Consider the following 13,300-nt stretch of genomic DNA (forward strand, 5'->3'; position numbering starts at 1 on the left):
CCGCCGCCAGGCCATTGTACTGCCAGATAGGTTGCTGTAAAACTCTAGGGCCATACTTTCGAACGGATAGTGGGGTTTTCCCCCTAAGTGCTTTCAGGACTGCTGTCTTGTCTGCCCCGTTCGGAAATTGGATGATCAAGTCTCTTGGGACAGTTGTTTGAGCTTTAGCCAGTTTGGGGATGGGAAAAAGCCCAAGGGGCACCGCTTTGGCCTTTTTAGGTGGCAGTAAGTCTCCCAACATTCTCATTAGGTGAGGTAGCTCAGCTTTGGGGACCTCGTTAGGGACCCCCCTGATTTCATGTTGTTCCGGCGGGACAGGTCTTCCTGAGCCGCAAAGCAGCGTTCACGGGCTTGGTTTTGCCGCTGTAGGTCGTGCAGCGCCTGTTCCAGCACCTCTATCCGTTGGGAACTTTAGTGAGTAGTGTGTTCGAGCTTTCCAATGCAGCCTGTCAGGCCCTTTAGACCCCTGCGTTTGGAAAAGCAATGTCGGCTTGTAGGGTGGTCTGTAGGTCCGCTAGGAGCCTTTTCATGACTGAGATTGTGACCAGGGATGTGTCTGGTTCCATCTGGTCTTGTGGGGGCCTCGCCGGTGTTGGTAGGAGTGCCTCGTCCCCTTGAAAGGACAAGTCGTCCGAGAAATCAGACCAGCCTCCCGAGAGCGCGGCCATCTTGGGCCCGCTCGCGCCATGTGCTTGCCTCCACAGGTCGTCAATGTTCATCCCCAAATTGGGTCGAGCGGGTTTGGATTTTTTCATCTTGCGTCCCATGTTGTTTGGGTATGCGGGCGAGGTCTCTGAGGGCCTGGTATGGCAAGTAAAAGCCCCTAAAAGATGACATTTATTCGTTTTATGCCCGGAGTTTCAGTAGCTTGCGACCGTCTGCCTTTTTTTCTCATATTTTACCAATTTGATTTAATTGTATATTCTTTATTGTAATAAGTTTATTTTTAGTAGATTGCTTTCAGCACAACTATTTTAGGAAGTGGCATTAAAGGGATTGTCCTGTTTTTGACACTAATACTAATTGTTTGAGACTGCTAGTTGTCTCAGTAATGTGTGAGTATGTTCTTTTAGTCCTTATATTCAGTGGCGTCTCTAGGATTCATTTTTAGGGGGGGCACATGTTGGGCCAGGGACAAAAGTAGGGGGGCACATTTAACCCGCCCTCGCCGCAGTTTGACCCCGCCCCTGCCGCATGTTAAGCCCTGCCCCCGACACAATGTTTTTTTTTTGTTTTTTTTAATAATCCCTGGATTCATTATTTTCCACCAGGGATTATTAAAAAAACAAACATTTCCCTTGATATAGTGCCATTGTTGCCAACATTTGAGAAATTGGGACATTCAGCGCTCCCTGTACAGTGCTACTCTCTGTATAATACATGGCTGTGTGTATAATATCCTGGGACAGTCAGTGCTCCCTGTATAATTACAGTGAGCACACAAGCTCACTGACATGCGCAAATAGGCTCACTGACAGACAAAAAAGTCTCTGATTCGCACACAGGCTTACTACAGACAAACTCACTTGTATAAACACAAGGCTCACTACAAAGATGTTCAGGGACACACACATGCTCAATAAATAGAAGCTCACTGACACACACAAGCAGTACCATCTTAACAGCGTTAAGGGCCCCCGGGCAAAGCAGTGCACTGGGGCCCTTCCTACACAACAACTCACAGGAATACAAATTTTAATTATTGATAGACTGCTGAGTACATACACACAGTACTCAAATACGAACACCGAGAAACTTCTGAATACACACACACAGACGTTGCTGAATGCACACAGGCTGATTTTTACACTTACACACAGACTGCTGAATCCAACACACACAGCTGAGTCCATGCACACACACACACACAGACATACAGACTGCTGAGTCCATACACACACAGACTGCTGAGTCCATATACACACAGACAGACACACAGACTGCTGAGTCCTAGATACAGACACACACACACACACACACACACACACACACACACACACACAGAGTGCTGAGTCCATACACACAGTACACAAATACGAACACCGAGCTGAGGGTATTGGGGAGGGTGGGGAGGCTGAGGTTATTGGGGAGAGTGGGGAGGCTGAGGGTGGTGGGGGGTGGGGAGGGTGGTGGGGCTGAGGGTATTGGGAAGGGTGGGGAGGCTGAGGGTGGTGGGGAGGGTACACACACACAGACTGCTGAGGTCATACACACACACATAGACTGCTGAGTCCATACACACACACACACACACACACACACAGACTGCTGAGTCCATATATATACACACACACACAAACACACAGACTGCTGAGTCCATACACACACAAACACACAGACTGCTGAGTCCATACACACACAAACACACAGACTGCTGAGTCCATACACACACAGACTGCTGAGTCCATACACACACAGACTGCTGAGTCCATACACACACACACAGACTGCTGAGTCCATACACACACACACAGACTGCTGAGTCCATACACACACACAGACTGCTGAGTCCATACACACACACAGACTGCTGAGTCCATACATACACACACACACAGACTGCTGAGTCCATACATACATACACACAGACTGCTGAGTCCATACACACACACACACACAGCCTGCTGAGTCCATACACACACACACACACACACAGCCTGCTGAGTCCATACACACACACACACACACACACACAGCCTGCTGAGTCCATACACACACACACACACACACAGACTGCTGAGTCCATACACACACACACACACACACAGACTGCTGAGTCCATACACACACACAGACTGCTGAGTCCATACACACAGACTGCTGAGTCCATACACACACACAGACTGCTGAGTCCATACACACACACAGACTGCTGAGTCCATACACACACACAGACTGCTGAGTCCATACACACACACAGACTGCTGAGTCCATACACACACACAGACTGCTGAGTCCATACACACACACAGACTGCTGAGTCCATACACACACACACACACAGACTGCTGAGTCCATACACACACACACACAGACTGCTGAGTCCATACACACACACACACAGACTGCTGAGTCCATACACACACACACACACACACACACACACACTGCCGAGTCCATACACAGACTGCCGAGTCCATACACACACAGACTGCCGAGTCCATACACACACAGACTGCCGAGTCCATACACACACAGACTGCCGAGTCCATACACACACAGACTGCCGAGTCCATACACACACAGGCTGCCGAGTCCATACACACACAGGCTGCCGAGTCCATACACACACAGGCTGCCGAGTCCATACACACACAGGCTGCCGAGTCCATACACACACACACAGACTGCCGAGTCCATACACACACACACACACAGACTGCCGAGTCCATACACACACACACAGACTGCCGAGTCCATACACACACACACACAGACTGCCGAGTCCATACACACACAGACTGCCGAGTCCATACACACACAGACTGCCGAGTCCATACACACACAGGCTGCCGAGTCCATACACACACACAGACTGCCGAGTCCATACACACACACAGACTGCCGAGTCCATACACACACACAGACTGCCGAGTCCATACACACACACACAGACTGCCGAGTCCATACACACACACACAGACTGCCGAGTCCATACACACACACACACAGACTGCCGAGTCCATACACACACACACACAGACTGCCGAGTCCATACACACACACACACAGACTGCCGAGTCCATACACACACACACACAGACTGCCGAGTCCATACACACACACACACAGACTGCCGAGTCCATACACACACACACACACAGACTGCCGAGTCCATACACACACACACAGACTGCCGAGTCCATACACACACACACAGACTGCCGAGTCCATACACACACACACAGACTGCCGAGTCCATACACACACACACAGACTGCCGAGTCCATACATACACACAGACTGCTGAGCAGGGCTGCCATCAGAAATTTTAGGGCTCCTGACACAGCTCAAGATCTGGGCCTCCAGGGCCAGCCCCGAGCTGCCCACAAGGATGAAGGGTGTGTGTGTGTGTATAGTGGATGTAGAATGTGTGTCATGGATGTAGTGTGTATAGTGGATGTAGAATGTGTGTAGTGGATGCGGTATGTGTGTCATGGATGCAGTGTGTATAGTGGATGCAGATTGTACGTTTTGTGTAATGTATGTAATGTTTGTATGCATGCATTAGATGCAGAGTGTGTGTGTAGTGAATGTAGGTGTGTATAGTGAATGCAGAGTGTGTGTTTTTGTAGTGGATGTAGTGTGCATAGTAAATGTAGTGTGTATAGAGCATATAGTGTGTTTGTAGTGAATGTAGTGTGTTTGTAGTGAGTGCAACGTGTGTTTAGTGAATGTAGTGTGTGTGTAGTGCAGAGTGTGTTTAGTAAATGTAGTGTGTGTGTAGGGCAGAGTGTGTTTAGTGAATGTAGTGTGTGTGTAGGGCAGAGTGTGTTTAGTGAATGTAGTGTGTGTGTGTGTAGGGCAGAGTGTGTTTAGTGAATGTAGTGTGTGTGTGTAGGGCAGAGTGTGTTTAGTGAATGCAGTGTGTGTAGTGCAGAGTGTGTTTAGTGAATGTAGTGTGTGTGTGTGTAGTGCAGAGTGTGTTTAGTGAATGTAGTGTGTGTGTGTGTAGTGCAGAGTGTGTTTAGTGAATGTTGTGTGTGTGTGTAGTGCAGAGTGTGTTTAGTGAATGTAGTGTGTGTGAGGCTGAGGGTGGTGAGGGGGTGGGGCTGAGGGTATTGGGGAGGCTGAGGTTGGTGGGGGTGCTGAGGGTGGTGTGGGGTGCTGAGGCTGAGGGTGGTGGGGAGGGTGGTGGGGCTGAGGGTATTGGGGAGGGTGGGGAGGCTGAGGTTATTGGGGAGAGTGGGGAGGCTGAGGGTGGTGGGGATTGCTGAGGCTGAGGGTGGTGGGGAGGGTGGTGGGGCTGAGGGTATTGGGAAGGGTGGGGAGGCTGAGGGTGGTGGGGAGGGTGGGGAGGCTGAGGATGGTGGGGGGTGCTGAGGCTGAGGGTGGTGGGGCTGAGGGTATTGGGGAGGGTGGGGAGGCTGAGGGTGGTGGCGGGTGCTGAGGCTGAGGGTGGTGGGGAGGGTGGTGGGGCTGAGGGTATTGGGGATGCTGAGGGTGGTGGGGGGTGCTGAGGCTGAGGGTGGTGGGGAGGGTGGTGGGGCTGAGGTTATTGGGGAGAGTGGGGAGGCTGAGGGTGGTGGGGGTTGCTGAGGCTGAGGGTGGTGGGGCTGAGGGTATTGGGAAGGGTGGGGAGGCTGAGGATGGTGGGGGAGGCTGAGGGTGGTGGGGCTGAGGGTATTGGGGAGGGTGGGGAGGCTGAGGGTGGTGGGGGTGCTGAGGCTGAGGGTGGTGTGGGGTGCTGAGGCTGAGGCTGAGGGTGGTGGGGAGGGTGGTGCAGCTGAGGGTGGTGCGGCTGAGGGTATTGGGGAGGCTGAGGGTGGTGGGGGGTGCTGAGGCTGAGGGTGGTGGGTCTGAGGGTATTGGGGAGGGTGGGAAGGCTGAGGTTATTGGGGAGGGTGGGGAGGCTGAGGTTGTTGGGGAGGGTGGGGAGGCTGAGGTTATTGGGGAGGGTGGGGAGGCTGAGGGTGGTGTGGGGTGCTGAGGCTGGTGGGGGTGGTGGGGAGGGTGGTGAGGCTGAGGGTGGTGGGGATGGTGATAGGGAGGCTGAGTACAGACACACAGACACTCACACTCACTAAGCCTACCTGTCACTGGAGGCTGTTGCTGGGGGTCAGGCAGCCATCTTGCATCCTTTCCAGCAGCAGCATGGGCTGCTGCTTAACGGCGGGGGCGGGGCTTGTGTGCGGGAGGTGGGGCTTCATTTGGGGGCGGGGCCTGTGCCGGGGAGCCTGTCAGTGCTCCCTCCAGCCCCAGACAGCACCTGACCCAGCGTTACAGCTGCTCTGCCATGCATTCCCTCGGGCTGTAACAGGCTGTTACAGCCCGAGGGAATATAATTCAAACACATAGCCAGCAGCAGGTTGCTGGCATTTGGGGGGGCACAGCATAATGTGGGGGGGGGGCATGGCCCCCTCTGGCCCCCCCCTAGTGACGCCACTGCTTATATTGGGACCTGATATGTTCATTTTTTTACAATGAGGGTGCATTCACCTTTTCTCCATTATGATATCTTTGCGATAAAAGTTAAAGAAGGTTGGAGACCACTTTTATATATCCAACATTACTATCCATGAGAGCCAATTTATTTCTTTCCAGGCTTTGTTTCATGTGCATATACTTAAAGATGAATTACATTTATCCAGCTATTCTTACAGTATTTATTTAAATATTGTTTATAAGTCTATATTTTATATGCATGTTATATTTAACGATTATTCCTATTGAGGTTCAGTAGTTATTTTTAGTATCACATATCTCATATTTACATTACAATATTTGTATATTAATCTAAAGCCATTGTCAAATGCTCCTATTTAGATTGATACACATATTGAATTGTGCAATGTATTGATTTTGACCTGAAAAGGTGACAGAGGTGCCTTCCTAGAAGATGTGGGATGACTGTGCATGTTTTAGAAAGAACTGCTTAGCCTTTTTACTCTATCTACAGATACATTTAAGAAATTTAGTTGTGTGTGTGTGTGTGTTATTGTTTTTTTTTTTTTTTTTTTTTTTAAATATGTCAACCACTTGGCTTTACAATGTATTAAATAATGCATTTCTCCTGAGGTGTTTCCAAAAAAGACAGGAACATATTGTCTGCCAAAAGAAAGGATAGTGCAGAACTTTACATTCCTACAAAACCTGTCATGGTAAAGAATAAAGTTAAAGGACTCAAACCGTCATGCTCTTTGAACCAATCTGAAAACAATATATTTGGTAAGTGTTGTTTTTTTTTGTTTTATTTTTTTGTTTGTTTTTATTTGGTGGGAGAAGGAATTGGGGTTGTATAGTTTTAGAATCAAGCAGAGATGTGCACTTTACAGGTTGGGGGTTCTCAGTATTTGTATTTTTATTTTTAGGGGGATTGATTAAAATTCTGACAGAAATTTGGTTCAAAATTGTCAGGATTACTGTATATGCCCGACACGCAGAACTTGGATATAAAGTAAATACCTAAGACGTATTACCGGTCCTTAGAATGGCCGGATTTAACGTATAAAGGCGAAAAGACAAAGAAATAATGCAAACGATTAACAAGCCACAGGTCATCAGAATAGTCAAGAGCCAAGCCAAAGGTCAAGGAATACAGAGATCGGATAGTCAATAAGGGAAGCCACGGTCAGATACACAAGACATCAATACAAGGATCGCGCTCTCAGATAACCAACTGGAAACCACGACAGGTCCCAGAGTAATGGACAAAATAGGCTTAAATAGCTAAAGGTGCTCCCTAATTGGCTGCAGGGAAACATGTGAGCATGGGCGTGTAGGTAAAACATAAATTAGACATAAACTAAACTGGCCCTTTAAGGGTTAAATGTAGAAACCCTTATTTGGTGTAAAGCTGCAGCGGCGGGCGTCTCTAATGTTTGGAAAGCCGACTGCTGTAAGAAGAGGAGGAGCCACGTGGGAGTGCTACCGGGACGTGCCCGCCGGGTATGAGCAGGCCCGATGGAGGAAGAACTGCCAGGTAAGAGATCGGCGGCATTCCCCTTAGTGAGTGGGAATGCCGCCGCAACGATGCGCTCCCGCCGGGACTCATGCTGCTCGCTGACAGGAGCGGACCTGGCGGGCGGCGTGACGAAAATTCTTTGAAATTGTTAGCTGATTAACCAAATTTTGATTGCCGTTAATTTGTGGACCTTTGGCAGCTAGCAGTCAAATGGTTAATAACCACTGGCGGTGCTTGCTAGACATTCACCACATAAAAGTCATAAAAAATGCACCATCCAAACCATCTTCCCCACGGATCTGTGGCCCCAGAATTTTGTCTCAGCTCATCGGACAAACTCTTTAACTTTTCTATGGCCAAAGTTACCTTACCATTAGAGCCTGTATTATCCAGAATATAGATATACAATCATGGTGTCGGGAAGTATTTTACATACTCCGCCTTTCTCCGCCAGAATCATGCCTAAGGCCATTCTATTCTGGAAGGTCATCTTGGATGTAGATGTAATTGTTCTGCCAAACCCTGGAGGGCTTCTCTTGTGTAATTTACAAAACATTGTTGGTTATAATAGATGTAATTAATCCAATTTAAATTTGGATTGGCCGTGATGATTGGGAAAATAGATTCAAACCCTGCGGACACTTCATCAATTGCTTTAAATTCATTTGGCACCCCCCTTGGCACTCCTATGGCATCTATATAAATATGGGGATCAAAACTGCCTTTTACAGGAGTACCTCTCTTTATTCTAGAGTATGTGTGTGACGTACCTGGGATATCTTAAGTCCGTCAGAGATTATGTGTATAGGCATAATTACCTTAGCTAGAGCACATTCTCCCCACCTACGCCTTTCAGTCTGGTTCTAATCTGCATATCCCCACAAATTCAATATATGTCTCCAAGGTATCTTATGTGTTGCTGGATTAAGGCAGGTGGAATTGGGCTATATGTGGCACAGTAATTACCAGTGAAATTACCAAAGAATTGGCCCACTCCATCATATATACCATAACAAGTGTAGTTTCCTGAAAATATGGTGATACCTTTATCTGGCTTAACATCTTTAAGGATAATTAGGTATTCCTTTGCCCATGACTCACATTCTGTCCGGTCAGTTTTAAGTATAGTATAGAGACTTAGGAAGCACATCTTTATCTTTGGAGGCATGTTCAAAGGGACAGTACCTAAGTGAGGCCTCGCTCCTCCACAGACATAGCAGTTAGACCTGTTGGTTTGTTAGCGTTATATTTCATCCACTCAAGCCACAAGTTAGTGTCAGAAAAACCTGTCTCTACAGCCATAGTGTCCTCAAACGTGGGATTAGCTATAGCTATCATGTCTTTTAGAGTATTAATGTGTGGTTTAAGGGGATTAATAGTCATGTGCGTGGCACCTACCCATTCAGAGTCATACATGTCCCGTGAGTAAAAGATCCCCCCGGTTTCCTGAACGTCATTCTTTTCAGTATTTGGGTTCAAGGGTATGTTTTCTCAGGAACTTCTTAACCAGAACCCAATCACCAGGAAGCAGCTTGTGAGTGCCTGTTATTGCGGAGCTGCAATATTAAATCCCAGTATCTCCGCTGGTAAAAGAAAGTAATCCAAGAAAAGCGCTGAATGAAGGCAATATCCCAAATCCCCCAGTAACCGGACGAAACACAGTTCTGGGAGTCAACAGAGGGCTTTATTGAAACCGCACCATATTTATGTGATTTCCACTGTACAGGGTTTCCAGACTGGGACAGCAGGGGTTTTAATCAAATGGACTGTGTGGGAAACTGACCATGCAGGGTAATTTCCCAGCATCCCCTGCGGTCCAGGAACAAAGATGACATCAGCATGCATGGATAATTACATTAACAGTGGTTACAGTTAAAGCTAGTATTTCACATTAAAATATATAACTTTGGTGATTATCAACAGATTTACCCGAATTACCCTTCATCAGATTGCAGGGATCTGCTCAGATCCCTGCAGAAATAGGCGAACGCCACACAGAAAACCATTTTTAGTGAACCTGGTCTAGACATGGGAAAACTCACAAACGGTTTTAATTTAAGAGCGAGGTTCCCGAACGCTATGGAAGTATAGCGGAGTTTGGAAATCAAGTAGCTAATTTAAGTTCCAGGCGCTCAACGACCAAACACCGCTGAACTCTTAGCGAACAAAGATGGCCGCCGCCACATGTTCAGTACACGGATGGCGACCCCACACACAAAGTCAATTAAACGCTTGCAACAATGTTGCAACTGTGCTAATGGGAGACACACAACCTCACCGGGGTGGTCTCCCGTTCGGTAGTTAGGTTGTTTCCCGAACAGGATTGCAGATCACTGTTCGGGAAACGAATGCTGGATCCCCATAGACAAACCAAAGTGCATACAGCCATTTTAAAGTCCCGAACACAATTTGTGATAAGAAAGTCTTTTCAGTACAAATATTACAGCCATTCCATACACATACCAAGGACTAAAGTGGCGGTTCTGCCACACCTGTATCAGACTCTGGATCTGAAATGTAAGAAAACACTTGGGCATACATCTTGTTTAAAGCTTGGGAAAGAGCAGTCACATAATTAACCATAGTATCTGATTGCAGTTGGAGTTGTTGAGGAAAGTAACAACCTAACCTAGGGGCTGAACCAAATAAAATATCATAGGGGGGCAGGCTAAACTTCCCTCTTGGTGTGTACCTGACACTAAACAGAGCTATGGGGAGACTCTCTGGCTAGGGCAGGTTAGTTTATTTGGACCATCTTAAGCATTCTGGCTTTGAAGGTGCCATTCATGTGTTCTACCTTACCACTACTCTGTGGGTGATAGGGTGTGTGGAATGCAAGGGTCACCCCCAGTGCTTCCCAGACTTCCTTAGTCACTAGTGCGGTAAAAGCCGGGCCCTGGTAACTTTCAATTACTTCAGGGACTCCATGTCTACAGACAATTTCAGAGAGCAAACATGTGGCAATGGTCTTGACGATCATATTCGTAACCGGGAAAGCTTCTGGCCATCCTGAAAACATGTCCACCATAATTAGGGCATGTTCATACCGGCCACTCTTTGGCATCTAAATGTGGTCAATTTGGACTCTCTGGAATGGATAGTATGGCTTCACCAGATGTTTGGGGAAAACTTTCTCCCTTTTTCCCGGATTGCACTTAGCACAGATAGTACAGGACTTACAGTAGGTTTCAGAGTGGTAATACCTGGTGCTTCAAAATATTTAGCAATTAAAGAGTTAATAAGAGTCTTAGACAGGTGCGATGCTCCATGGGCCCACTGAACTACAGCCGGATACATATTTATCGGTAGACAGAATTTGAGATTACTAGTATACACTCCATCCTGTAGGGTCGCTCCTTTCCATTTCCAACTTTGCTTTTCTTCAGGGCTTACATCTGCTTGCTGTTTCAAAAACTTGAGGTCTTTAGGTAAGGTTTGCATGGTAAAGATAGGAGTTTCCTCACCGGACACTCTTCTGTTCACTTCCCTTGATTGACATGCAGCATCATTGGCGGCTTGGTCAGCTGTATGATTGCCACACGTTTCTTCCGAATTCTGTCTTCCATGGGCTTTTACTTTCAGTATGGCCACTTCTTCAGGAAGGAGTAAAGCATCCATCAATTCCTTGATAGCTGTACCATGTTTAACTGGTGTACCGGTTGCTGTCAGAAAACCTCTTGTCTTCCATATCAGTCCAAATTTGTGTGCTACGCCCATGGCATATTTTGAATGTTTAAATATTGACACGCTTTCCTTCAGACATTTGGCATGCTACAGTGAGGGCTTTTAGCTCAGCTTCTTGAGCAGACATGGACAGGGGAAGTGGGGATGCTTGAAGTACCTGATCCACTGTGGTCACGGCAAATCCAGTGTGGTATCTTCCTTGTTCATCTGCAAATCTGGAGCCACCCATAAACAGAGTGCAGTCATGATCTGGCAAAGCCGTTTCATGTACTGTGGGAAGATGGGTTGTTTCCATCTTCACCTGTTCAAAACAATCATGGGGAACATCTGGGTCAGGATCTATGGGAGGGGCATCTTCACATATTTCTGTGTGGTGTTGCGGGTAACCAGTAGTCTTACAATTCACAGTTCGCTTGGTATCACCTTTTGTAGAAAGTTGGTCCTGATCTGTTGTGCTCAATGCTTTGGCTAATGGACCAAGTTCCTTCCATGAGATATCTGGAGATTTAGTAATAGAGACATGAGGAACTGCCATCTCCCAATGATGGTACATGAGCGTCACTTCCACGGGGCAATTGGACTAAAACCACAGCATTGTCTTTTGTATCACAGAACATGTCTGTCAAAGTGAGACGTACTTCCACCAACTGAAACAGTTCTTCTTCATACTGAGGGTCAGGCCCCGGAACATCTCTGAACCACAAGGTGCAATGCCATAGATGAGATGGCTGTTCATTGTGTGGTACCGTGGGCATATGGACATCTAGTAGTGTGGTACTCCCCCCTTGGGAAGTGGCAGAATAATAAGATAATTTGCAGAGGCTAGGTCATCAGGGGAATAGTTAGCATAAGGAGAACCAGGTGTTGGATAACCTGGCGCCTGGACAGGAGGATATCCGGCCACAGGATAGGGTGGCCTTAGAGTGTGTGTTCGCTGCTTAGGTGCTTGAAGAGCTGGACAATCGCTCTTATAATGACCTGGTTGCTTACAGTTAAAACAAGTTCTAATCTGTGGCCCTGGGGCCTGTGCCATTAGAGGGCCTGTAAGCTCGGGAATAGGATACCCAGCAGGGGCAGGCTGAATTGCAGGGTTATACAAGGAAAACATTAAAGGAGCGGATTTCTTGTGCTGGGGCAATTGGACCGACTCCAGGCCTTTAGCGACCAGGAGGAGAGTATCCAGGGGAATAATCCTGAAGTCGGGACAGGACAGGACCAGGCCTTTCCTTATGGGCTCTTTAAGGCCTGCAACAAAAGCAGCTGACAGCCTCTGGGTGTGGGCCCTATTGCATGTATTGAAACCCAGATCAGAGAAGGTTTGAGTTAACCTAGAATTAAATCTCTTAACTGTTTCTGCCTTTTTCTTGAACAATATCATTAATAGAAGTAGCCTGATCAGCTAATCTATCTTGTGCCCACACACAGAGTTGTTCACAAAATGTTATACCAGACTGAAAATCTGTGTCAGTAGTGAGACGGGCATCATCAAAGCTCTTTTATTGTGTTTATTATACATTATCCCCCCACAACCAGTAACCTGTGTTTATTATACATTATCCTCCCATAGCCAGTAACCTGTGTTTATTATACATTATCCCTCCTGCATTTCTGGACTTTTCGGGACTTTTGTTGCAGCCCCTTGGTAGATAACTCCTTAATTCCCACGGTATTAGGGAGTTATCTACCAAAAGGCTGAAAGACCTAAATTGGTCTTTCAGCCAAATTTACTAATACTAAGTAAAAAATAACTTGGTATTAGTAAATTGTGCCCCTACTCGCAATACCGCGAGTAGGGGCATGTCTGTTAAACAGTGAGCAGCCTATGGCCCTGAGCGGTGGGTGGGGGACCTAAATACAAATGGGGGGGGGACCTATTGTCCTCCCCCCTGGCCCCCACCCCTGAGCGGCGGGTGGGGGCCCTAAATACAAATGGGGGGCCTAATGTCCTCCCCCCCCTGGCCCCCACCCCTGAGCGGCGGGTGGGGGTCCTAA

The 13,300-nt window shown here is 47.5% G+C and overlaps 1 protein-coding gene across 1 annotated transcript in view; it reads left to right on the forward strand.

The window, feature by feature from the left end:
- KATNIP (katanin interacting protein) overlaps positions 1-13,300 on the forward strand; it is a 357,151-nt gene that overhangs the window by 73,657 nt on the left and 270,194 nt on the right. Inside the window, exon 9 of the mRNA XM_063430236.1 lies at positions 6,739-6,888. Coding sequence (XP_063286306.1) covers positions 6,739-6,888 — 150 coding nt within the window. The remainder of the gene's footprint in view (positions 1-6,738; positions 6,889-13,300) is intronic.

The sequence above is a fragment of the Pelobates fuscus genome, chromosome 8 (genome assembly GCF_036172605.1).
Source record: "Pelobates fuscus isolate aPelFus1 chromosome 8, aPelFus1.pri, whole genome shotgun sequence".
Lineage (NCBI taxonomy): Eukaryota > Metazoa > Chordata > Amphibia > Anura > Pelobatidae > Pelobates > Pelobates fuscus.